At 38.6% G+C, this 27,685-nt stretch overlaps 1 protein-coding gene and 1 pseudogene across 1 annotated transcript in view; one reads left to right on the top strand and one right to left on the bottom strand.

The window, feature by feature from the left end:
• The window catches only part of RRM1 (ribonucleotide reductase catalytic subunit M1), a 37,575-nt gene extending 14,890 nt beyond the window's left edge, over nucleotides 1-22,685 (top strand). Inside the window, exons 7-19 of the mRNA XM_019449617.2 lie at nucleotides 779-941; nucleotides 4,668-4,809; nucleotides 6,139-6,222; nucleotides 7,392-7,553; nucleotides 8,160-8,239; nucleotides 8,907-9,108; nucleotides 11,310-11,459; nucleotides 11,666-11,887; nucleotides 14,218-14,294; nucleotides 17,310-17,445; nucleotides 18,235-18,330; nucleotides 19,883-20,071; nucleotides 21,073-22,685. Coding sequence (XP_019305162.1) covers nucleotides 779-941; nucleotides 4,668-4,809; nucleotides 6,139-6,222; nucleotides 7,392-7,553; nucleotides 8,160-8,239; nucleotides 8,907-9,108; nucleotides 11,310-11,459; nucleotides 11,666-11,887; nucleotides 14,218-14,294; nucleotides 17,310-17,445; nucleotides 18,235-18,330; nucleotides 19,883-20,071; nucleotides 21,073-21,261 — 1,892 coding nt within the window. The 3' untranslated portion in view covers nucleotides 21,262-22,685. The remainder of the gene's footprint in view (nucleotides 1-778; nucleotides 942-4,667; nucleotides 4,810-6,138; nucleotides 6,223-7,391; nucleotides 7,554-8,159; nucleotides 8,240-8,906; nucleotides 9,109-11,309; nucleotides 11,460-11,665; nucleotides 11,888-14,217; nucleotides 14,295-17,309; nucleotides 17,446-18,234; nucleotides 18,331-19,882; nucleotides 20,072-21,072) is intronic.
• Nucleotides 22,686-25,875: 3,190 nt separating this feature from the next.
• Nucleotides 25,876-27,017, bottom strand: LOC109267096 (olfactory receptor 52Z1P-like; annotated as a pseudogene).
• Nucleotides 27,018-27,685: the final 668 nt, after the last annotated feature.

Genomic DNA, 27,685 nt, shown 5'->3' with positions numbered 1-27,685 from the left:
CTACTATAAACATTGGGATGCATGAGCGCCTTCGAAACAGCATACCTGTATCCCTTGGATAAATATCTAGTACTGCAATTGCTGGGTTGTAGGGTAGTTCTTATTTATTTATTTATTTATTTTTTAATTTAAATTTTTTTTTTTTTTTTTTTTAATTTACACCCAAATTAGTTAGCATACAGTGCAACAATGATTTCAGGAGTAGATTCCTTAGTGCCCCTTACCCATTTAGCCCATCCCCTCCCCCACACCCCCTCCAGTAACCCTCTGTTCTCCATATTTATGAGTCTCTTCTGGTTTTGTCACCCTCCCTGTTTTTATATTATTTTTGTTTCCCTTCCCTTATGTTCATCTGCTTTGTCTCTTAAAGTCCTCATATGAGTGAAGTCATATGATTTTTGTCTTTCGCTGACTAATTTCACTTAGCATAATACCCTCCAGTTCTATCCATGTAGTTGCAAATGGCAAGGTTTCATTCTTTTTGATTGTCGAGTAATACTCCAGTGTGTGTGTGTGTGTTTGTGTGTATGTATATATACACTACATTTTCTTTATCCATTCATACATTGATGGACATTTGGGCTCTTTCCATACTTTGGCTATTGTTGATAGTGAGCACTAACATTTTTAACTTTAGATTTGGTTTATGATTAATTGTTGGTGCTTATTGGTATAAAGTTTTTTAAATTGTCTTTGGTGTTCCTGTTTTGACTCCAGTACATGTCTCAGCCTAGTTTTTCTGACATGTCCCATCATGTGACACTCCTTTTGTTTTTAGTGGCTGAAAGACCACAGCATATGTTGATGAGGGTATCTGTGGGGATTCATGAAGAAGATATTGATGCTGCTATTGAAACATATAATCTTCTTTCTGAGAAGTGGTTTACCCATGCCTCTCCCACTCTCTTCAATGCTGGTACCAACCGCCCACAGCTTTCTAGGTAAGTGTCCTGTATGTTTGCTTTTAATGTTCTGAAATGGTTTTGATTAGGGAAGTAAACCTTGACCTGAAGAAACAAGGCAGTTAATCACATACAAATTAATGCAAATGAGGGAACAAAGCTGTAGTGATTCACTGATAGTATGATTTTTACATAGGAAATTCAAGAGCATCTACAGATAAATGATCAGAATTAAAAAGAGATTCTGACAAAGCATCTGGATATAAGTTCAGTATTAATTAATGAAGTTTCCTATTTTAGCCCTTAGAAGATTAACTTTTAATGTGTATCATTTATAATACTGGAAGGTACCTAGGACTAGATCTAATAAAAGATGTGTAAGACTTTTAAGGAGAAAATTCTAAAACATAATTGAGGGACATTAAAACAATGGAGAGTGATTTTATATCATAAATGGATTTAATATTATAAAGATGTCAATTTTTCTCAATTTATGGATCCAGTCAAAATGTCAACATGCTGATTGCAAAATTTATTCAGAAGAGCAAAAGACTAAGAACAATTTAGTAGGCTTTTCAAAGATACCAGGTTCTAATCCCTGGAACCTGTAAATGTTGATTTATAAGGAAAAATGATCTTTGTAAATATGATTAACAAGGATCTTGACATGGGAGGTTGTCCTGAATTATCCAAGTGGGCCCTAAATCCGATCAGAAGTATCTTTATAAGAGAAAGGCTGAGGGGGATAAGATACATACAAAAGAGAGGAGGCAATGTGAAGATAAAGGCAGAAATTGGAGTGATGTGGCTATAAGCAAAGGGGCTACCAGAAGCTGAAAGAGGCAGCGAATATTTCCCCTAGAGCCTCTGGAGGGAGTGTTCTTGATTCTGGCCCAGTGAAACTTCTGTTAAACTTCAGGCCTCCAGAACTGTTTCAACCCAGCAAGTTGGTGGTAATTTTTTAGGGCAGCCACAGGAAACTAACATAAATAGCAATAGCAGGTTTTGAAGAAAAAGCCCTACCAGATTTCAAGACTACTCTAATGCTATGGCAATTAAGACAGTGTGGTATTTACCCTGAGATAAGCAAACCACAGGAATATAACAGAGAGCCCAGAAAGAGATTCAGGCTTATAAGGGAACTTGATGTATAATTGAGGTGTTACTGCATTTCACTGGGGGAAACGGTGCTAGGGAAATTGGTTATCCTATGGGGGAAAATTAGATTTCCCGTTTTCATTCCATATACAGAAATATGTTAAAAAAAAAATCTAAATGTGAAAGTAAAATCTTTTAGAACATTAGAGAAAATAGATAAATATTTTTCTTCCTACTTTTTACTATGAGTTTCAAATATTCAGAAAAGTTTGAAGGAAGGACAGTAAATGTCTATACACTCACCTCTGCCTAGATAAAAAAACTATTACCATTTTATCATATGTATATGTATGTATTTTTTATCTTTAAAATTTTTAAAAATTGTTTGATTTTTTTGAAAGTAAGTTGTAGACATCATGACTCTTAATACTTCATCATGCATCTTAATGGGAGATTATATGTGATCTCAGAATGATGAAAGATTTCTTAAAGTAAGTGTACTAGATAAAACATCATAAAGGAAAAATTGACTACATTAAAATTAAAAACTAATGTGAACCAAAAACAAAATGGAAAAACAAGTTTCAGCCTGACAGAAGATATTGGCAGTGTATGTTAACTATCAAGGGATTACAAGAAAAAGACGGGCTCCTGGGTGACTCTGTCAGTTAGGTGTCTGACTCTTGATTTCAGCTCAGGTCATGATCATATTTGGTTAGTTTGAGGCCTGCATCAGGCTCTGTGCTGACAGTGTGGAGTCTGCTTGGGATTCTCCGTCTCCCCTTCTCCCTGCCCTTCCCATGCTCATGTGTTCACTCTCTCTCTCTCTCTCTCTCTCTCTCCCTCAAAAATAAATAAGCATTTAAAAAATTTAAAAATCAAAAAATATTTAACGTTTATTTTTAAGAGAGAAACAGACAGATTGAGAGTGGGGGAGGGGCAGAGAGAGGGAAACACAGAAACTGAAGCAGGCTCCAGGCTCTGAGCTGTCAGCACAGAGCCTGACGCAGGGCTCGAACCCATGAACCGTGAGATCATGACCTGAGCTAAAGTTGGACGCTTAACTGACTGAGTCACCCAGGTACCCCAAACATTAAAAAAATTTTTAAAAAGTTGGGGAAGCACCTGGGCAGCTCAGTCAATTAAGCGTTCGACTTTGGCTCAGGTTAAGATCTCATGGTTTGTGGGTTCGAGCCCTATTTCAGGCTCTGTGCTGATAGCTCAGAGCCTTGAGCCTGCTTCGGATTCTGTGTCTCCTTCTCACTGCCCCTCCCCTGCTCACACTCTGTCTCTCCTATCTCTGCAAAAATAAATAAACATTAAAAAGAAAAAAAAAAGAAAAAGACCTAAAACTAAATAGAAACATGGGCAAAGGATAAAATAATTCACAGAAGAAACTTGACTGGCCAGTAAACATGTGAGGTGATAAATAAACTTTGCTAGTAATTAGGAAAACAAAAGTTAACATAATGAGATATTTCATGCCTATCAGACTGATAAAAATTAAAAGGCTGGTAATACCAAGTGTTGGTAAGAATGTAGAACATAGGGAACTCTCATACATTGCTAAGTGAGTATACTTACCCATCCACTTTGGACAATCTTGAGTATAGTGGAACATAATGCGTATCTTTTGACCTAGCATTTCGTGTTGTGGGTTTATTTTCTACAAAAATCCTTACACCTAAGCCCCAGGAGATATGTTCAAGAATTTCCACAGCAACATTGTGTAGAATAGCAAACAAATTGGAAAATCCAAATGCCCATCTACAGGCAAATGGACAAATGTATTGGCATAGCCATGCAGTGGAACAACTTATAGCAAAGAAAGTAAACTAACTAGTGACATGTACCAGTAGGAATGAGCAATATTGAGTTAAAGCAAGTTGCAGAAGGATAAATGAAATTTAAAAATGTAGAATGTATATAAATGTTTTTAGAAGGTAGAAATGCATGGAAATGGTATGGGATTGCAATTAGACTATATATGTAGTGTCGGTTTTCTTGATGTAGGTGATAAGTACAAAGTATATGTCATATTATTCTCTGTATCTTTTTGAATGTTGTCATATTTAATGGAAAAAGTCAATGGATAGAATTCATTTGAGTGGATGTATATTCAAGATAGTGAAGGGATCCTTGGTAGAGTAAGTAAAGTTCCTGAGGTAGGGAGCAGGATGAGATCCAAAGCACAAGTTGGAGGGGTTGTCTTCCAAAAGACTAAAGCAGCTAACTTTTGGAGGACCTGTCAAAGAATTGACCATTGGATAGATGTTTTTTTATTTCATAAATTTTTCTTGGCTTACTAATAGGTTGGAAAGACCTATTATTGATCTATGCTTAGGAATTTGCAGGAGAAAATGTGTTAAGGCACATCTGCAGTCTGATAAACATGTGAGTTAATATTTTTGACTTTATTATAAGACTTCCTTCTAGGCTTAACATCTGGGATAGGCAGCAAGATATTTTTAAAATAATAGGATGTGTTGATATGTCTTGTGTCATATCCAGTAAAAGTTTTTTTAATTTTTTTTCTAAAATAACTAGGAATTTTGTAAACTTCAAATCTTATTTGCCCAACTTACTGTTTTGGGGGTGTATAGTCAGTGTTGTTTCTCCGCTTTGTTTCATTTCCTTGCTGAGTTGTGACTTTTTTTTCCCCTGTAGCTGCTTCCTTCTGAGTATGAAAGATGATAGTATTGAAGGCATTTATGACACTCTAAAGCAGTGTGCATTGATTTCCAAGTCTGCTGGTGGAATTGGTGTCGCTGTGAGTTGTATTCGAGCTACTGGCAGCTACATTGCTGGGGTAAGCTTCTGTTTTATGACTAAAAGATTGTAGGATAAAAAGATAAGCAGCCAGGCTTATCGTTGAGAGGGCATACGCTGGAGCTTGGGAGACCTGGGTCTCTGTTAAGTGCTAACTGGCTGTGTGACTTGGAGGGAGTCATTTCACTATTTCTAGCTTCTGGTTTAGATTAGATGATCTGTCGGATTTTTTTGGCTTAGATTTTGGAATTTGGATTTGATGCGATAATAATAGCATCATAATAAATGATAATTTATTGATTGCTTATTATATGCTAAATTTGTTACAAAAGTTTGAGTTACTCATTTAATCCTTGCTACAAGCCATAGGATATGGGTACCATTAGAGACACATGGTAGGAACTTTACTCTTTGCAATAACTTTGTGATTAAAGACAATATCATCTTTACAAGTGAGGAATCTGAGGCTTAGAAAATTAAATTACTTCCAGAGATCAGTCACTTAATATGTAGTAGAGCCAGGATTCATGTTTTACAAGTTGGCTCTTTATGATGTAAATTTAGCCCTTTGCTAGTTCATTATTCATTGGGAGTCAAGATGAAGATACTGGATAAGAAAGACCTGGATTTAAATCCTATCTCCTCTACTTAGTAGTAATGCAGCCTAGCATAAGTTATTTTACATCTCTGGGTTTGTTTCCTCACCTGTAATGTGAAGAAAATATCTGACCCTACAGAAGAAAGTTAGGGAGTCCAGAAGGAAACTATTCTATTACATAGTGTTTTGGAGCACTTAACACACAATAATAGGGTGAGCCATTGCTCACTTATCTTTCTAGTCTGTTTAAAGGCTTACCTTAGAGTTAGAAGGATTATTTTTGATGAGGTATCTTTTAGGAGTCTTTGTGTTTTCTTATCTTCATTCTAGAATCCATTTATTGTTGAGAATCTCCATATATCTTTATTGTCTTCATTTATCCACTGTGTATAATTCTTACTGTAAGTTGCCTTTTGGGAAAAAGACACTGTAGTTGTGTTTTTATTCTACTCAAAGTATATCTTTATATAATGACCATTATAAGGTATGGAGGTTAAGTTCAGCTACCCTGGTTTCAGATTCTTTTGACTTGTAATTGTAAATTAGAGATGCAACAAGAACATTAAAACAACAATTAGGGGAAAACAATATTTTGTTTATTTTATATTGGGTATTCTGTTTATAAAGGGAGAGATGGAAAGCAGATAAAACTTTATTTAGACTGGGAGAGCTCTTGTAACATATTCACTGTTGAGCCATTTTGTTCTTTTCCATGCTTACTTAGTCCCACTTTTCTCCTCCAGATGCCTTTATTCTCGGTCTCTCTTTCAGACTAATGGCAATTCCAATGGCCTTGTGCCAATGCTGAGAGTATATAACAACACAGCTCGATATGTGGATCAAGGTGGAAACAAGGTATGCTCTGTTACTTGAAGTCTTGGAAATTAGGACTAAAAATCTTTAACCATGAATGCTTAAAATAAGGTGATTTAGTGTGTATATTTGTAATTACTTTGCTTTTTTTTTTACTTTCAAAATCAGTTTAATGAGGTATAATTTACTTCAAAAATGCACACACTTTAAGTGTACAGTTTGATGCGTTTTGACAAACGTGTATACTTATGTAATCACTATACCAATCAAGATATAGAACATTTCCATTACTCCAAAATGTTTCCTCAAGCACCTTTGATTAATCACCCCATCACTCCCACCCATACATACTTTACCTTTGGCTCCAGGCAGCAAATGATCTAGTCAGCTTTGTATTATTTTTATTTTATTTTTTAAGTGGGCTCCACGCTCAGTGTGAGGCTTGAACTCATGACCCTGAGATCAAGAGTAGCATGCTCTACTGAGTGAGCCAGCCAGGTGCCCCCAGTCAGCTTTTTTTATATGACAGTTTATTGGCAAAGAATTTCTAAAATTGTAACTTATATTGATACCTAATCTTGCAAAGGAGTTGTAATAGTCTTGTAGGGGCTTTTTTGTTGTTTTTGTTGTTTAACAAAAACAAAACTCTGCCTGTTTCACAGAGGGAGAAGTAGAATTGAGAGAATTGGATTGTTTGCCCAGTGTTATCAGCAGGATAGTTTGCCACTTGAGGCTGCCTCTTACGTATATGTAGACACACTAATCACCTGGTAGTTGATGAATTTCCTTTGATGGACTTTAAAAACAATCTGTGGAGATCTTGATATAAGACATCACTTTTTTGATCTTTGGTAAGAGCACAATTTATAATTGTCAGAATTAAAGTGATTTTCTTTGGGGTTTGCATACGTGTCATATAATGTAAAGTAGCTGGATGACAACTGAAGGAAGCTCCGTCTGTAGTTCACTGTGTCACTCTGGACAAGTTATTTCATCTTTCTTGTTCTTTCTTATCAATTGCTCTTTTTCACTCCTAGAATTATAAGAAAAATACTAGTACTTATATTTATAGTACTTTTACTTGTATTATGTCATTTAATTCCTTACTTGTAATGAAGATCAAAGGAGATATTATAAAAGTGCCTTGGAAAATATGAAGTTTCTTTGTTTCATTCTGATTTTGAAAAGAATGATGATGTATTTGCCTTTAGCGACCTGGGGCATTTGCTATTTATCTGGAGCCTTGGCATTTAGACATTTTTGAGTTTCTTGATTTAAAGAAGAACACAGGAAAGGAAGAACAGCGTGCCAGAGACCTTTTCTTTGCCCTTTGGATTCCGGATCTCTTCATGAAACGAGTGGAGACTAATCAGGTGAGAAATAGGTACCTGTTGGTAAGAACAACTTTATTCATATCAGTTTTCTTTTTTGTCATCTTAAATCATGCTTAGGAAGAGCCCACCTGCATGTTATGCTATGGAAGAATTTTAAGCAGGTTAAGAGATGCCATTCCTACCTTCTTGGATTTTTGTTTTCTTTAAAAAAATTTTTTTTTAATGTTTATTTTTGAAGGAGAGAGAGGGTGTGAGTAGGGGAAGGGTAGAGGAGGGGCAGAGAGAAAGGGAGCCACAGAATCTGAATCAGACACCAGGCTCTGAGCTGTCAGTACAGAGCCTGATGTAGGACTCAAATTCACGAGCTGTGAGATCATGACCTGAGCCGAAGTCGGCTTTAACCGACTGAGCCACCCAGGCACCCCTTGGATTTTTATTTTCTAAAGTAGATGCTATCGGACCTAAATGCTTAAAAGATCATGTATAAACAGGTAGAATTAGATGTTTGAGCCCGAGTCCAAAATGATCATTTCTGTAGCAGATTTCCAAGAGAGTCTATAGAAGTCACCCTGTCCCTTTCAGTGTTCCTAATGGACTATGTGTGGTTGGTTATTTAAAGTTTCGTATGGGTTCTTCCCTTTGTAGGACTGGTCTTTGATGTGTCCAAATGAATGTCCTGGTCTGGATGAGGTTTGGGGAGAGGAATTTGAGAAGCTGTATGAAAGGTATGGGAAAAATATGAAAGTAATCATTTTTAACCGTATGTTTCTTTTATTTGGGGAATCCAAGTGTCAAAATACCATCAATCATTAGCCAGTTTCTAGGAATCCCAGAAGCATCCAGTAGAGAATGTGATTAATAATATATTTTGGTCAGATTTGCTATCTGAATCTTCACCAAAATTGAGTTTCTATCTTCTTTCTTAAAACTTTGGGAGTTATAAAGAGGTTTTTAACTGATCCTTATAAAAATTAAGACAGAGAGTATTATTTTTGTCAGTACATTTGACAAAAAAAGAAAAAAAAGTTATGCTTTATATCGCACCCAGGAATCAAGAACAGTTAGGACACATGTCAAGAGTTTATTAAATAATAGTACAATAGTAGGAGATTTGACCACTTGAGGTGTTATTCCTTTTCCTTATGAAGGGTTTTGTTGATTTAATGGAATTGGGGTATATTCAAATAGGTCCAGAGCTGTCTGATTTTCCTCTGTGGCTTTAGTTACAGTAAAATAAAGATCATATTCCTCCCCCCCCCCCCCCCCACCCTTTTAGCAAAACATAGTAAACAATTTAAGAGTTTTTGTAATTTTATATTTTAGTGTCTTCAAGTTGTCTGCAATAAAGATTTTCTTAGGGAATATTAAAATAATATTAGCTTTGCCTTTCAGTTATGAGAAACAGGGTCGTGTCCGCAAAGTTGTAAAAGCTCAGCAGCTTTGGTATGCCATCATTGAGTCTCAGACAGAGACAGGTACCCCGTACATGCTCTACAAAGATTCCTGTAATCGGAAGAGCAACCAGCAGAACCTGGGAACGATCAAATGCAGCAACCTGTGCACAGAAATAGTAGAGTATACCAGCAAAGATGAGGTAGGTAGAAAAACTTCTGCCCAGGGTACTGAGAGAAGAATCTTAGGCAGTTATTGTTTGTGCATCCCTCACTTGATTTCACTTGAGGTGGGGGAAGGGAGTTTTTGTAGTTTGTTGTAAATAGAAGGGCACCAAAGTAGAGATTGTAAGGGAACAGGTGTGATCTGTGCCCTCAAATATCTTACAGTCTAGGCCATGTAGAAAAGATTTAATCACCTTTTTATTACACACGCATTGTTGTAATAATCTTTACTCAGTGTTCAGTCATGTTGGTTTAGGACAAACACAAAAATGTGTCAGGATGTTCATTCAGTTTAAAGTATATAATAAGCAGGTGGAGAGTCTTTTCAGTGAATGGTGAGACAAAATTCTAATCTCGGATCTTTAAGGCAATTCACAGAAGAGGTAAGGATAGAAATGGGACATAGATTTGGTTTCTTAAAAAAGAAGTTTATGGACAGGCTTTCCATTTGGGAAGAATAGCCTGTCAGATCAGAGACAGGAATAGGTTTTATGCAGTGTGTATCAAATAAGTTTGTTCTGATGGAACAAATACATTATGGTTTGGTATATGGAGAGATGGCTATAGCTGAGGGAGGGAAGGTAGTAGGTGAAAGCTGGCATGTCGCAGAGGTAGGAAGCCCTTGTAGGTTCCTGGAAGGAAAATAGCATCAAAATGCTAGGATGAGAAGGATGGTTCTTGTTTCTGGTGATAGAGTGTTTTGGTGTGAGAATAGGTTGGAGGTGAGCCTAAGGAGATTGTTGTAGTGGTTGAAAGACAGGCTGCTTGGATGTTGGATATAAACTATGGAAAGGAGGAGGAAGCCTCCTTCCCTAGCCCCTGGCAACTTCTACTAATCTGTTTCCTACCTCTGGATTTGCCTCTTGTGGGTGTTCCATACAAACAGAATCATATAATATGGTGGCCTATTGTGTCAGGCCTATGTCACTTAGCATGTTTTCAAGGCTTATCTGTGTTGTAGTATGTATCAATACTTCATTCATTTTCATTCATAATCCTTATAATGCCCCATGAGGTCATGCACAACTGGGGATGCCCATCTCATCTACTGTTACTTTCCCTCCTTGCTCACTGTGCTCCAGCCCTACTAATTTCCTTGCTGTTCCCAAACATACCAAGCACACTCCTTCCTCAGGACTTTTGCTGTTTACTTTATTTTGAATATTAAAATGCTCTTCCCCCCCCCCCCCCCCAGATAGCTACATGGCTTGCTATCTAACCTTTTCAGTTTGTTCATATGTCCTATTCTCAGTGATGTCTTCCTTGACAACCGTATTTAAAAATGGCATCCTTCTGTCCTTATTCCTAGAACTCTTTTGTCTTTTCCTCCCTTATTTTGCTCCCTAGCATTTATCAGACTCAATTACTGGATTATGTGATTTGAGTTATACTTTATAAATGGGTACTTAGGCAACTTGTGTAGAATTGAGTAGATATGAAGGGCATGAGGGAGTCTAGGTGAGAGGAGTTGAGAGTTTGGGTTAGGATAGTCCTAATCAAAGTGGAAAAGAAAATATTCATTTAACATTATTTAACATTTATTATATGCGAGATGTGGTACCAGAACTAAAAATAAAAGGGTAAATAAGATATGATTCTTTCCTGGAGAAGCCTATCACCTAGTGTAGTGTAGTGGAAAATCACCTGAAGAGCTTTTTCAGAATTCACAAACTTGGATCTCCTGTTGTTAAAGGCTTATCAGAATCTCAATTAGAGTAAGGTAGGAATGTGTAATTTGGAAAAGCGTTCTATAGTGATGGAAGTGTTCTGTATCTGGTGGCTGTTGAGCTCATGATATATGATCATTGCAACTGAGAAACTGAATTTTTTATTTTATTGAAATAGCTACATGTGGCTAGTGGCTGGTATATTAGACAGCATACATCTCCTGACTGAGATGAATATACATAAAAAATTATAGCACAGTGGGATATATGTCTGGTCATAGAGCCATGGAGTATGGAACACAGATTCTCTCTCCTTATTTCACTGGTGCGTGTTATAACTCACATGTGAATAGGTATTGGGATTTAGAAATGAACGATGAAGAGGGAGAAGATAAAGATAAAAATTTTATAATTTAATATCATAGAGCATTAGAGGCTTACATGTTGCTGTCATTGACATGGGGAAGAAATAAAAATTGTGTGATTCTTGACCCCTTTTCTTTGCCTTCCAGGTTGCAGTCTGTAACTTGGCTTCCCTAGCCCTGAATATGTATGTCACGTCAGAACACACATATGACTTTAAGAAGTTGGCTGAAGTTACCAAAGTCATTGTCCGAAACTTGAATAAAATTATTGATATTAATTACTACCCTGTCCCAGAGGTATGAATAGATTTTTTGCTTATTGGTAATTATTGAAATCCAAGTTGGAGGGAGTGTATCACGGTCTGCCAGTCATTATTTAAATGGCTGTCAGTGGAATGGTGTGAGAAAATGGAGATAAAAAGAGAGAGGGTATCATTTGGTGCAGAATGTTGCCTTTTCTATTCAGTAATGTCTCTTTCTTCTCTAAATCTGTTGGCACAAAGGCATGCTTATCAAATAAACGCCATCGCCCCATTGGAATCGGGGTACAAGGTCTGGCAGATGCTTTTATTCTGATGAGGTATCCTTTTGAGAGTCCAGAAGCCCAGTTACTAAACAAGCAAATCTTTGAAACTATTTATTATGGAGCCTTGGAAGCCAGCTGTGACCTGGCCAAGGAGCATGGCCCATATGAAACCTATGAGGGCTCTCCAGTCAGCAAAGGAGTAAGTATATGGATGAAATTTCTTTTTGCTTATAAGTTCCTGTAGTAGGCTGAATGGTTGCCCTCAAAAAGATATGTTTACATCTTATTGCTGGAACCTGTGAATGTTATCTTTTTGGTTTAAAAAAGTCTTTGCAGGGACGCCTGGATGGCTCAGTCGGTTAAGCGTCCGACTTAGGCTCAGGTCGTGATCTCACGGTCCGTGGGTTCGAGCCCCGCATTGGCCTCTGTGCTGACGGCTCAGAGCCTGGAGCCTGTTTCGGATTCTGTGTCTCCCTCTCTCTCTGACCCTCCCCTGTTCATGCTCTGTCTCTCTCTGTCTCAAAAATAAATAAACGTTAAAAAAAAATTAAAAAAAATAAAAATAAAAAAGTCTTTGCAGATATAATTAAGGATTTTGAAATAAGATTATCCTGGATTTTCCAGCTGGGTCCTAAATCTAGTGACAGTATCCTTATAGGAGACAGAGGGGAGGAGGAGGCAACATGACGATGGAGGCAGAGACCAGAGTAATGCATCCACAACCCAAGAATGCTGATAGTCACTAGAAGCTGCAAGAGGCAAAGGACAGAATCTGCTCTAGAGCCTCCGGAGGGAGTGTGGCCCTCCCAACATGTTCATTTTGGGCTTTTGGATTCCCGAGCTAGGAGAGAATAAATTTTTGTTATTTTAAGCCACCAAATTTATGGTAATTTGTTATACCAGCCATAGGAAGCTAATATGGTACTTTTGTTCTCTAGAGTTAAAAAGATACTCTTTTTTTTTTTTAAGATTTAATTTTTAAGTAATTTCTGCACTCAACATGGGGCTCAAATTTATAACCCTGAGATCAAGAATCGCATGCTCCACCAACTGAGCCAGCCAGACTCCCTTTATCGTAGGCAAAGTTCTTTTATTTATCTATTTTTTTTTTTTTTTAAGAATTTTATTTTAAGAAATCTCTATACCCAACGGGGGCTTGAACTTACAAACCCGAGATCAGTAGTCCCACGCTCTATCAACTAAGCCAACCAGACGCCTCACCCCTTTGTTTATTTAAATTTTTTTTGACATTCATTTATTTTAAAAGAGAGAGCATGAGCAGGGGAGGAACAGAGAGAGGGAGACACAGAATCCGAGGCAGTCTCCAAGCTCTGAGCTGTCAGCACAGAGCTGATGTGGGGCTCAAAGTCATGAGCCATGAGATCATGACCTCAGCCGAAGTTGGACGCTCAACCGACTGAGCCACCCAGGCACCCCTCCCTTTTATTTTAATGTTTTATTTAGAACTAGTCATTGGTAAAAGTGATCTAAGAAGAATGCTAACTGTATTAGTTTTCTTTCGCTAAATATAGTACATTAAAACAATATGTTATCATCGTTTCCTTGAGTCAGGGTTCCAAGCTTGCCTTAGTTTGGGTCTCACAAGGCTATAGTCAAGGTGTTGGTAGAGGCTGGAGTCTCATCTGAAGCTCAGAGTCCTCTTCTAAGCTCACCTGGTTGTTGGCAGAATTCATTTTTTTTGTTGCTGTAGAACTCATGACATCTTGCTTCTTCAAAGCTAGTGAGAGAGAGTGTCTCATTTCAAGAATACCCGAGTCCAATTGCTCTTTTGAGGGCTTTTATCTGATAAGTCAGGTCTACCCAGGATAATTTCTCTTTTGTTTATCTCAAAATTAACTGATTGGTGACCTTAATTACATCTGCAGAGACTTTTCACCTTTGCCATAATCATGTAAGTGACATCCATCATATTCCCAGGTCTTGCCCACATTTGGGAGGAGGACATTGTACATGGGCTGTGCACCAGGGGGTGAGAACCTGGGAACAATTCTGCTGTCCACACTGCCTTTATTATTGGTAGAATGATTTTCTTCAGTGTAAAATAAAATGTTATGTTATTTTTAGTCTTGATGTTCCTGCTGATTTTGGGGAAGTCTGATATGCAGTGATTTGAAAATAGATGTCTAGTAGCTAAGCAAATAGATCAAGGGGCAGATCAAAGCAATTAAGAAAGATGAAAATAGAGTAACACTTTACTATACAAAGAGAATGCATCTCAGCAATATACTTGTGTTAATGTTAGGATTTCCTGGTTTGTAGATATGATATGGGTTCTAGATATGATAAGGGGAAGAGGTAAGCCTTAACCAGTTTTTTTAACATTCTTTTAATCAGTTAGACTGCATGGAAATTTGGCCAGGGGAATCTCTGGACTTTGAATTCCTCACACAGTTCCATTAGAAGACATTTGTTGGGATGTAGGGCATGGCAGTTAGTCATTCGGTTTTTGTCATGGTTTTAAATTGTTGTAGGGTGGTTTGTCATAAATTTGCATTGTTTATTCCCTAGATCCTTCAGTATGATATGTGGAATGTTATTCCCACAGACCTATGGGACTGGAAACTTCTCAAGGAAAAGATTGCAAAGTAAGTAAGGAGATGTAAGGTAGCTTTAAAGTAAGGAGGGTTTAACTCTCATTGTGGCTTTCAGAAGTTAGGTATGTTTTATTAACTTCTGAAACTTATTTTTCTCTTTTAAATGGGGCTTACATGACCTATTTACAGAACTGTTTTTGTAAAAATACTTTGTAAGATAATATATGAATAGTAACCTGCAAATTGCTTGGTACACTGAAAACATTTTAATAAATGGTAGGTATTATTATTAGCTCATCTTGTTTTAGGGGCTTAACTATCAGGATTAAGCAATTCTTTTTCTCATTAAACCTTCATATTTTCCATTGTGCTTGCTTTTTAAATGTTTTTCACTTTTATTTTTTGCTTAACCACCTTGGTGATTTGTCAAAATGGCTTTTGCTGAATTGATTGTGATAGGAATAAGTTAGGGATTTTGGAGAGGTTTTGGAGGGTAATGTGTTAAACTGTGTGAAAGAAAAACTGTGAAACTTGAGGTTTTTTAAGGCCTTTCAATCTAAGAAACATAAAAGATTTAAGGGCAGGTAGAATGTTTTGCTTAGTGAATAATAAACAAGTTGTTTTCATTTTCTTCATGAGTCTGTCATCTGTGGGTTAATGCATATGCAAAGTGTTTAATGTTTACAGAAGGAAGTAATAGGTTTAAAATACTCTTTAAAAATATCTGTTCACCTTAAAATTGTTTTATTACTCAAATAATACATATTAGAAAATCTAGGAAAATATATGTGTGAAAGGGAGTAAAATGAAAAGTATCCCAGTACCACCTCCCCCAAAAACCTGTTTGTATCTTCTTGTCTCTCATCTTTCAGATTTTCTTTTGAACATGTGTGCATGTGTACATTTACATGCAAATTCAACTTTTACAAACATGAAGCTATAGTTTATTTTTTGTGTTTTTTTTGTCAAAATGCTATAGATATTTTTCTATACACAACTTTTTAAATTTTCAAAATTAATACATGAATAATAAAATTCAAATACAGAAATAAAATGGAAAGTAAAAGCCCTTCCTTTTTTTATTTTTAAATGTTTATTTTTGAGAGAGAGCACGCAAGCAGGGGAGGGGCAGAGAGATGGGGACAGAGGATCCAAAGCAGGCTCTGTGCTGACAGCAGCAAGCCGATGTGGGGCTCGAACTCACGAATCATGAGATCATGACCTGAGCTGGAGTCAGGCCCAACCGACTGAGCCACCCAGGTGCCCCAACAGCCCTTCTTTTTATACCTCTTCTGCCAACCACTTGTTCCACAGAACAAACAAAAACCAGCTTACTCCTTTTCCCAGAGATAACCGTTGTTAATAGTGTGTATTTTTCTAGACCTTTTTCAGTACGCTTGCAGATGCATACAGTTTTGTTCCAAAGATGTGATCAAACTTGACATCCTTTTTTTTTTTTTTTTTTTTAAATGTTTAATGTTTATTTATTTTTGGGAAAGAGAGGGAGAGAGACAGAGTGCAAGCAGGGGAAGGGGCAGAGAGAGAGGGAGACACAGAATCCAAAGCAGGCTCTAGGCCCTGAGGTGTCAGCACAGAGTCCGACACAGGGCTCGAACCCACAAACCGTGAGATCATGACCTGAGCCAAAGTTAGATGCTTAACTGACTGAGCCACCCACGCGCCCCTAACTTGACATATTTTAAGACCTTTAGGGATTTATTTTGGACATCTTTCTTTTTTTAGTCCATGCAGATCTGCCTAATGTTTTTAATGATTACAGACAATTCCATAGTTTGGTATGTGCCATATATATATATATATATATATATATATATATATATATATATATATATGACTCTTCAATACATTTTCCTATCTTTGGACAGGAAATCACTGTCCACTTTACTGAGTAAGAAAGACATGAGGTCTTTTGGTGGTTTGCTTGATGCCTCAAAATTACAAAGTGACAAAGTGAGATTAAGATTCCATTAGGATATGAAGCTTTAAGCTAAGTACTGTGTAAATCCAGAGGTATATAATGTAGTAAAGACAAACTCTTTGAGAAACTTAAGACTAAATAAAGTAAGACATGTAACACAAGTAGTTAAAATGTACATAAAGGTACATGTCATAGAAAATGTTTGCAGAAGAAATATTTATATTTGGCATAAAAAATTTTTTTTTTATGTTTATTTTTGGGAGACAGAGTAGGGGAGGGGCAGAGAGAGAGGGAGACACAGAATCCGAAGCAGGCTCCAGGCTCTGAGCCTGTCAGCACAGAGCCTGATGCGGGGCTTGAACCCATGAAGCATGGGATCATGACCTGGGCCAAAGTTGGACGTTCAACCAACTGAGCCACCCAGGTGCCCTTATATTTGGCATTTGTATTCAGCATTGTCTCCCTGGTTGGGAAAGATGTTCCAGAGGGGTCATCTCTTAGGCTAAGCTTTGAAGAACAAGCTAAGGGCAGTGTTCAGATAGTGTACTCTTCCTTAAGCACTCTGGCAGTGAATAGAGTCAAAGATGTTAACCTTCCTCTAGGAACGTTATGATTAAAGAGGTAATAGAAGAAGTCAGGAATATACATAATCTGAGCATAATTTTTTCCTGTGGAGAATTTTGGTGATAGATGTTTGATTGTGACCACTTTCACATCATTATTTTTCCTTAAAGAGCTTAGCACAGTGATCATATAGGTACTTAGAAAAGAGTGAGGGTTGAATGAATGTATCCTGATACAGGTGGGGACTCTCCAACAGTCATTTGAGTATTTCCCTGAGCAAGCTAGTGTATCAAATGCTAATAAATCGTCATAATAAGAATTGCCAGCACTAAAAATTGTGCTAATTGAGTTGAGGATTCAGGCATTTAGGAGAGGGGCAAGCTATACCATTCATACTGTGAAGTTGCATCTCTACTGGGGTTGCATGCAAAAGTCATTATATGAGTCTAATGCATGTATGGTGTCACTCACAGCATCTGCATTTACTACAATGACATGAAGTAACTGCCTTCCTGGCAGATTATAGCTTTAGGACCAGCATCTGATAATCTCCTTTTCTTTAGGTATGGTATAAGAAACAGTTTACTTATTGCCCCAATGCCTACTGCTTCAACTGCTCAGATTCTGGGAAATAATGAGTCCATCGAACCTTATACCAGCAACATCTATACTCGCAGAGTCTTGTCGGGAGAATTTCAGGTGAGATCACGACTAGACCTACAGGAGATTGTGCAAAAGCCCGATGTTGGGAGTAAATGACAACTCCTATTTAGTTTGCCCCTTTTTGCTTAGTACAGGGCACAGCTTTGATAAAATGGGTCATCTTCATCTCCAGTGTTACTCTATTTCAGCACATAATAGACATTTAATAAATATCTGTCAAAAGAATGAATTTTTGAGGGTTACATAGGAAAATAAGTTGTTGATGTTAGAGTTCACATGATATTTAACCATCCTTTAATGATGGTTACAATTCACAAATTTTTACAAATAACTTGTTTACAAATTAGAATTTCTGGTAGGTAGGACTAGTGTTTTTTTTACAGTTCCCAGGTAATTCTAATATGCAGCTAGGGTTGAGAACCACTAATCTAGAAGATTTTTATTTGTGAATTTCCAGATCTCCTGAAATCAATTTCTGTAGGTTTGGAGTGGATGCATTTCTATTTTTTCTTAAGTATTTATTGTATCCTTTCTTAGGAGAAAAAAAAAAAGAGTCCACAAAGATTTACCCGTCTTAGGCAATGCTGGCTCTTTTCACCTTTGCAAATATTACGTTTCTTGAATAACAGGTCAAGATTTAAAGGAATACAGCTTTTGTTTGGTAGGATGGGCCTCTCAGTTTTATAAAATACAGAATTTACCAGGTAATCTAATGTTAAATGCTTCTTTAAATGATCTTATTTACTTTAAGTTCCAGGCCTGTGATCCTGTTTAGCCCTGTCATTCTTAATTATTCCTTGGCATCTTTTTTGCTTTTTCATTCAGATTGTAAATCCACACTTACTGAAGGATCTTACCGAGCGGGGCTTGTGGAATGAAGAGATGAAAAATCAGATTATTGCATGCAATGGTTCTATCCAGGTACAGAATGAAAATGAAGTGTGCTCTTTAGTAGCTAAGTTGGACATCGGTACCTTCTCACTTATCCCAGGCAGTGGAGAGAAAGAATGGCTATTCACTGTGGTCATATAGGCTTATGTTCACCTCTGCATTGTTGTGCTAGGATTATATACATCTTCACATAGCTAGGCCTTTCCCTCTTGTTTGTGCAATAATATAAAGCAGTAGTTTCCAACTTCTCTGTACATAAGAATCAGTTGGGGAGCTTTTAAAATTCTGAAGCTTAAAAAAAATTTCGGAAGCTTAGGTTGCATAACAATTAAGTTGGAATACCTGAAAATGGGAACCAGGCATTAGTATTTTTTAAAGACCATCTGGGTCATTCCAAAATGCATCAAAGTTTGGGGACCACTGATAAAGTGTGAAATTAGAGAGTCAGACTTAATTTAAAAGTATGGTGGGGATTGAGGACTCAGAGTCCCAAAAACAGAGCCGCAAATAGTATTTAACAATAAAATATTTGCATATTTGCAGCCGAGAATCAAGAAGCATTTATTTAAAAAAAATTTTTTTTTAATGTTTATTTATTTTTGAGAGAGAGAGAGAGACACCACGAGCCAGGGAGGGGCAGAGAGAGAGAGGGAGATACAGAATCTGAAACAGGCTCCAGGCTCTGAGCTGTCAGCATAGAGCCCGATGTGGGGCACAAACTCTGAATGGCGAGATCGTGACCTGAGCCAAAGTCGGACGCTCAAATGACTGAGCCACCCAGGTGCCCAAGAAGCATTTATTTGTGGATGGAGACCTCTGTCTAAACATTTGTCTCCTTGGTAACACAGATAAAGATTTCTGTAACAGTTCTATTTTTGCTGGAAGAAATGGTAACACTATTAGCTAGTCTGTATGTTTTGATGCAGATTAACCCTATACCTAAGAAAATGTTCTGTTGACTCCAAAAGGGGTTTGTTTCATTGCTTCCCTTGATCATGTACCTGTGAGTTATAGCCCTGATTATTTGTGTTTTTTGTAAAGCTTAAGGGTCATTTATTGCTGCTTGGTTCCTTCCTTTTTTAAGTGCCTCTAGAACAATGAATATTTTGGCTATAATCCAAATAGAAACGGATCTTTAATCATTACCACCAGCCATATATTTTGTTGGTTAAATGGAGTTTTGTTGGACATTCTAATCCAGAGTAAGCAGTCTTGGGAAACTTGATAAGGGCTCATATTGTATGATACTGAACGGTATGGGTCAGATCTGGCAGGAAATAGAACTGAGGCCAGACCCTGGTATCATTAATTATGTTAATTAAAGGGACGCCTGGGTGGCTCAGTCAGTTGAGACTCTGACTTTGGCTTAGATTATGATCTCACAGTTCATGAGTTCAAGCCCTGCGTCAGGCTCGCTGCTGTCAGTGCAGAGCCTGCTTCGGATCCTCTTCCCCCTCTCTCTGTTCCTACCCCACTTGCTCTCTCTTTCTCTCTCAAAAATAAATAAACATTAAAAAAATTACGTTAATTATACTGATTTCTTCAACCAGAGTGCAATAAACATTTGTTTTTCCTTCTTCAGAACATACCAGAAATTCCTGATGACCTGAAGCAACTTTATAAGACTGTGTGGGAGATCTCACAGAAAACCGTTCTTAAGATGGCAGCTGAAAGAGGTGCTTTCATTGATCAAAGCCAGTCTTTGAACATCCACATTGCTGAGCCTAACTATGGCAAACTCACTAGTATGCACTTCTACGGCTGGAAGCAGGTTGGTGGAGGAAATCATGGACTTGTTGCCAGCTTGGGATATTTTGGAATTGGAGCAGTTTTACCTTCTAGCTGCCTATTTAAATATTGCCACCTAGTTCTTTCATTTCAAATCCAATATGTTAAAACCAAACCATGGTTTTTGTGCCAGATTAAGCTCTCACTTTGGATTTTCTTGTTTCTTTTAGGATTATTTCATTATTAGTTTTGAAACCTTGGAGTTACCTACGACCCTCCCTTTATTCTCCATACAATTACTCACCAAGTTGTGGTGGTTGTACCTTTGTACTGTTTCTTGAATATCTTTCTTCCTGTTCCACTACCATTATTCTTAACTTCTTAACTGATCTCTTTGCTTCTAGTAACTGCATTATCTTGTGCACTGCTACCATTTCTAAAATAAAACTTTACACATGTCAACCCACTCACTGTTCAAAAACATCCATTGTTTCTCCACTTTATCTACAATCTAAAAGCCAAATTACTTAGCTTGTCATTGGCAACTGTAAAGTCCTGTGATTCTGGATTCTATCCTTATTAACTGGCAATCACCTGGGTATTTATATAGAATTAAATTTTTTTCTTTTTAATTTAAGAGACATTTATTGACTACATACTATGTGCTAAGACTGGGGATACCAAATAGAAGATGATGGTACTTATCCTTGAAGTAGTCATCATCTGTTCTTTACAGAGACACAGTCTAGATCTCTAATTATAAGGCAAACATTGTTTTAGGCAAACATGGAAGTCATACACATAAAAACAAAAGACTATAGAACAAAAATGTTTGACATTTCCAAAAAGATAAGCTTTTTTAGGGGTAAAATGAACACAGTGTACTGACTCTTTAAGCATTTTTGAGAAGGCTTCCTACAGGAGATGGAATTTCAGGTTTAGAAAACAATCTGATGTGGTTTATGGAAATGTATTTTAAACATTGGTTTCGAATGTCTAGTGTTCTTACAATTTCTAATTGTTGTATTTGCTTCCTTTGTGTAGGGTTTGAAGACTGGAATGTATTACTTAAGGACACGACCAGCAGCGAATCCAATCCAGTTCACTCTAAATAAGGAGAAGCTGAAAGATAAGGAGAAGGCAACAAAAGAAGAAGAAGAGAAGGAGAGGAACACAGCAGCCATGGTGTGCTCTTTGGAGAATAGAGAAGAGTGTCTGATGTGTGGGTCCTGAGGAAAGGCTTGGAAGAGACCAGCACTTCCTCACAGCCAAACTACTTCTTGAGCATAGATAGGCACAGTAGGTTTGCTTGAAGTGCTAAGGTTTTGTTGGACCTTATTGCAGCAAAAGGAGCAATTGATTTAAAGTACTGTTTCTATATAATAGTGTGAAAGTACTGATATTTTAAATCAATATATTGGGAATCAAAGTAGAAGTTTTAGGAATGCAAAAGAGGTCATCTTGCAAATAGGAAGTAACTGAATAGGGTTTCATTGCCCACTTGGCACCCCTTTTTTGGTGACCTCAGTTTTCATAAGAAGACTTAGTTTTACTGCTTTGACTGGTGGGTCCATAGAAGCAAAACTGAGTCATAACCTGTGAGAAGTGTTGGCAGGACCTTTATCTGGATAAGGTCCTATTGGTCATTCTGAAATAAACATTTCAAAGTGATTATGTGAGACCAAATTTGTCATTTATTTTCATACAAAGGTCAAATTTGAAAAAATATTTTCTGTTCTTTGAGAGTTCAGGGAGGAAATTTTAAGAAAAATTACTCAGATGCCTTCTACAATTCTGATCTTAACATATGCCTATTTCTTCTTTCTATTGTAAAATATATTAGCATAAGTGTTACCATTTTACCCACTTTAAAGCATACAATTTAGTGGCATAAAGTACATATACAGTGTACAACCATCATCACTATCTTATTTCCAGAAATTTGTCATCATCCCAAAGAGAAACTCTAAAACAATAACTCCTCATTTCCTTCACCTCTCAATCCCTGGTAACCTCTATTCTACTTTCTGTCTTTGAATTTGCTTATTCTAGGTACCTCATATAAATGGAATACTATATAGTATGTGACCTTTTGTGTCTGGCTTATTTCACTTAGCCTGTTTTCAGGGTTCATCCATGTAGCATATAGCAGACTTTAATTCCTCTTAAAGCCTGAGTAATACTCCATTGTATGTATATATCACATTTTGTCTTTCCATTCATATGTGAATAGACATTGATGTTATTTCCACCATTTTGGCTATCGTGAATAATGCTGCTCTGAACATTGATGCACCAGTATCTGAATTCCTGTTTTCAGTTTTTTTGGGTATATACCTAGAAGTGGAATTGTGGGAATACATCATAATTCAATGTTTAATTTGAAGGAACTTGAGGAACTGCCAAACTTTTCTGTAGGCTCAAGCTGCACCATTTTACATTCCTACCAGTAATGCATGAGAGTTCCAATTATTCCACATCTTTGCTGACACTTGCTAATTTTTTGTATTTTTCATACTAGCTATCCTAATGGCTTTTGACAGTTTGATTACAATGTACCTTGGTGTGGATCTCTGAGTTTATCTTTCTTGATGTTTGTTGACCTGCTTGGATCAGTAGATTTACATCTTTCATTAAATTTGGGAAGTTTTCAGCCATTTTTCTTCAGATAATCTTTTTGCCCCTTGCTCTCTTTTCCTTCTGGGACTCCTGTAATGCGTCGCTCGTTCCACTGCTTATGTCCCCCAGGTCCCTTAGGTGTCATTCACTTTTCTTAATATTTTTTCTGTTCCTTAGGCTCAATAATTTAACTGTCATATCATCAAGGTCACTGATTCTTCTTCACACTCAACATCTGTTTGAGCCCCCTTGGTGAATTTTTCATCTTAGTTATTCTTTTCAGCTTTAAAATTTGTTTGTTTCCTTTGAACGATTTCTGTCTCCATGTCGATATTCTGATTTTAATGCATTGTTTTTCTGATTTCCTTTGTTTGTTCATGTTTTCCTTTAGCTCTTCAAGCATTTTTAAGACAGTTGTTTTAATATCTTTGTCTAGTAAGTCTGGTGGCTGGGCTTCCTCAGGGATGGTTTCTGTCAGTTTTTCTTGTTCCTTTGAATGAGCTATGTTTTCCTATTTCATTGTAATGCCTGTAATTTTTTGGTTGTTGTTGAAATATTGTTTGATACTTTTCCAAACTACTTTTGCAGAGACTATTCCCTAGTGTGTGTAATCACTGAAATCTCTGTTCAGTTAATGTTTTGACAGATATCCTTGAATTTCAGGAGCTCTCTATGTAGACTGGCTCTGTGCTAGGGCACTTTCTCCACATATGGGTAGGCTTTTTTCTGAGCCTAGGCATCTGTGATTGTTAATTTTATGTGTAAACTGGCTAGGCCATGGTACACAGATACTTGGTCAAACACTAGCCTAGATAGCTGTGAAGATATTTTTTTAGATGACATTAACATTTAAATCAGTAGACTTTGAGTAAATCAGATTACCCTCCATAATGTGGGTTCCTCATCCAATCAGTTGAAGGCCTTAAGAGAAGAAAGATTGAGGTCCCCTAAGAAAGAAAGACTTTTGTCTTCAGACTGCCTTCAGACTTGAGCTACAATATCACTTCTTTTCTGGGTCTCCAGTGTGCCAGCCTGCTCTGCCAATTTTAGATTTGCTAGTTCCACAATTGTGTGAGACAGTTACTTAAAATCTCTCTCTCCTTTCTCTCCCTCCCTCTCTCTCATGCTCCCCCCTCCCATTTTCTCATTAGTTTTATTTCTCTTTATAGAGAATGAGAACCCTGACTGATACAGATTTTGGTACCAAAAGTGGTTCTAGAGGAGTAGAATCTTAAGGATGAATCTTCTGAATTGGTTCTGGAGTTTCTGGAATTGATTCTCTAATCTGATTAGATTTAAAGGCACTAATGACTATTTCCAGTGGTAAAGGAAGTATTGATAGTTTGTGGTGTGATGTGGTAATAGAGACACTCAAAATACCATCATTGGATGCTCCTAATCAAATACTTACAAGAGGCAAGGTTCTGGGTGATTGTGTGTATGTTCCACCTCCAGGGTGTATCAACTCTCCAGCCCTTTCTCATAATTTAGTTCATCTTGACTACCTTTTCCACACTGCTCCAATACATTGATGACGTGCTGATTAGACCTACTGAGCAAGAAGTAACAACTACTCTAGGCTTACCGGGAAGACATTTGTGTGTCAGAGGGTGGGAAATAATCTGACAAAAATTTGGGGGCCTTCTACCTCTGTGAAATTTCTAGGGGTCAAATGGTATGAGGCATATTGAGATATTCCTTCTATGGTGAAAGATAAATTGTTGCATCTGGCTCCTCCCACAAGCAAAAGACTGGCACAAGGCCTAGCGGGCCTCTTTGGATGTTGGCGTCAGCATGGCAGTGTATTCCTCATTTAGGTGTGCTACTCTGGTCTGTTTACCAAATGACCTGAAAAGCTACTGGTTTTGAGCAGGGCTTGGAACAAGAGAAGGCTCTACAATAGGCCTAGGCCCACCCTGCAGCTGCTCTGCCACTTGGGCCATGTGATCCAGTAGGTCTATGGTGTTGAAGTGGCGGTGGCAGATAGGGTTGCTATTTGGAGCCTCTAGCAGGCTCTTTGGATTTTGGAGCAGAGCCCTGCCATCCTCTGTCAGTAAGTATTCACCTTTTGAGAAACGTCTTTTGGCTTGCTACTCAGCCTTAGAGACTGAATGCTTAACCATGGGCCACTAAACTACTGTGTGACCTGAGCTTCCCGTCAGGAACTGGGTGCTGTCTGACCCACCAAGCCATAAAGCTGCACCTGCGCAGCAGCATTCCGTCATCAAATGGTATATACATTGAAGTGGTATATACAGGATTTGGCTCGAGAGGCCCTGAAAGTACAAGTAAGTTATTGAAGAAGTGGCCCAAATGCCCATGATCCTCACTCTTGCCTGCACCTTTGGGGAGGTCCCTATGATCAGTTAACAGAAGAGAAAACTCAGGCCTAGTTTACACATGGTTCTGCATAATACGCAGGCACCACAGCTCCTTTCTGGGACAGCCCTGAAGGACGCACCATCTTATTGACAGAGTTGTGGAAGACTTTTAAGCAGGGAATACTTTTAGATAGCTCACTCTGGCTACCATGGGAAGAGTGACCTAACCTATGGGTTTGGGTCAGACTCAAGTACCATATCAGGGTCTAGTTTGGTCTTTGGAACAGACTGGTTACTGGGCGAAGAGTTGGTCTGGGTGTCTGTCAGACTTGATGCCGCCGGTGGGGCAGGACCTGATCTGTTTATGTGGGCTAGACTGGATATTTGGAGTAGGCCTGACCTGTGTGCCTATGTCAGATTGGGATATCCAGCCTGGGGGCTCACCTGTGTTTGGGACTGATAGTCTCTATAACCCAACCTGTGTGCTTGGGTTAGACTAGAGAGTGCAAGGCTGACCTGTATATTTGGTCAGACTGGGCTTCATGTCAAGTCTTAGGCTGTATTTGGGAGAGACTGGGCCCCAGGGAAGGGTCCTAGCCTATTTGTTTCAGACAGGATGTTCAGAGTGGGTTGTGGTCTGTATGACGCTCTGTACAGCTTCCAGGGGGGGCTCTATACATCCAAATATTAACTGGGGTTTTCTCAGGAGTCAGGGGGAAGAGGACAAAGAAACTAAACAGAAAGATAAATAGGGAAAAGCAATTTTATTATTGGAATGGAAATAGAAAAAGCATTCTAAGAATTTAAAAAGTGGTAGTTGGCTAACAACGGGCCTTCCCTTGAGCCCATAATCTCACGATTTCAGCCTGTCCTTCAGTGATGCCTGCTTATTTCTTATTCCCAGAAGTCACAACCCCAACTTCCCAAGTTGATAAAGTCCTTTCACTCTGGCAGTTGCCCCTCCACTCTCATATTCTGCAGTCTCTGGCTTCTCCCCAACCTCCTGGGCTGATTTATTGCTATAGAGCATCTTTTCCACATGTTGCCAGATCTCCCTGGTCTGTACTCCATAAATGATAGGATTCAAGGATCCTGGGAGTAGCATGTAGATGGCACTGAGCAGGTTCTGGACATCCGGAGACACAGTCTTGGCCACTCGGAAGACAATGGAGGTGGAGAGACCAGAGAGGTAGATAGGATGACCAGTAAGTGGGAGCCACATGTGTGCAAGGCCTTGGCTCGGGCTCTCCCAGAAGAGATCCGGAAGGCAGCATAGATGATGCGTGTATAGGAGTTCCCTCGCAGGGCTAGATCCAAGGTCATAGTGACCAACCGCATGGTCAGTCCCAACCCATTGTTGAAAGTCAAGTCTCCACAAGCTATGCTCAGCAGTGCAATGTACTCACAGGCAAAGTGTCGAATCACCATTGTCTGGCAGAATTGAGCTCGTGACGTTAGCACCACCAAAGGCACTGCTACTTCCAGGCTCCGTGTCAGAGCAAGAATGGCCAGCACTCCCAGCAGGTGGGAGGTTATCAGGTCAGTATAGCAGAGTGGGTGATAGATGGCCACGTAGCGGTCTAGGGCCATGGCCAGCAGGAGATTGTAGTCCAGGAGAGTAAAGTAGATACAGAACATCTGGTCCAGGCAGCCATGCAGTGACATGGGGTTAGCATAATGCACAAAGCCCTCCAGCATTTTGGGCATCACGGCTGTGGCAGTACAAATGTTGACAGCCAGGAGCAGGGCGATGAGCATGTACATGGGCTGATGCAAACTCCGTTGGGCCACCACCGTGTGGATGACCAGGACGTTTGCAGAGATGATCGTCACATAAAGGAAGGTAAGAGGCAGGACCAGGAGGCGCCGCCACTCTCGCAATCCAGGGAAGCCCACCAGGAAGAAGTTGGTGTAGGAGATGTTGAAGGCACTGGTATCTCCATCCTCACCCATCAGCTTTGGCCTTGGGTTGGCCCCAGGAGCGGTGATCAGAGACTGTTAGAACAAAATGGTCAGTGGAAGAAAGCCAATTTCTGTTTTAGGGCCTGAGGGGTTTGTGATGAATGTCCACCTCTTCATGTACATATGTCTACTCCTTTGGGGCACAGATGGGTGCTATGCCAGGTGTTACGGAAGCTACGGAGGTGAACAAGGCATCCTTTGTCCTCAGGGAGCTCTTGGCCTGTGTGTGTGAAATGTAAACTTACAAGATCCTTGTTTATCTGTGATGTTACAGGTATTTGCTGAATAAAAGATTAGGAGGAAAAGTAGGTGTGGTACATGAGGGAAAATAAAAGGTAATGGGGGGCACCTGGGTGGCTCAATCAGTTAAATGTCCGACTTTGGCCCAGGTCCATGGGTTTGAGCCCTGTGTCAGCTCTCAGGGCACAGCCTGGAACCTGCTTCTGATTCTGTGCCTCCGTCTCTCTGCCCCTCCCCTGCTCACACTCTATCTCTCTCAAACATAAACATTAAAAATAAAAATAAAAAAGTTATGGACCAGAGGTAAAACTAGAAAGCATGAAGAAAACCTTTGAAAGGAGGAAATATGAGGAATTTGTGGTCCAAGAAGTGTGGAAGAACCAGGTGGGGTTTATCAGGAATGATGGCCTCACTTTCGTGCCTGGGTTGCACTGTGGCAAGGCCAGGGGAAAATTGCTGGACCTCAAACAACAGGTCACAGGGACTCTTGCCTTCCTAAGCCTCTATAGACTGAC

The sequence above is a fragment of the Panthera pardus genome, unplaced genomic scaffold (genome assembly GCF_024362965.1).
Source record: "Panthera pardus isolate Hobbes unplaced genomic scaffold, ASM2436296v1 HiC_scaffold_12, whole genome shotgun sequence".
NCBI lineage: Eukaryota > Metazoa > Chordata > Mammalia > Carnivora > Felidae > Panthera > Panthera pardus.
The sequence above is the reverse complement of the archived record's forward strand: the minus strand, read 5'-3'. Positions and strand labels throughout refer to the sequence as shown.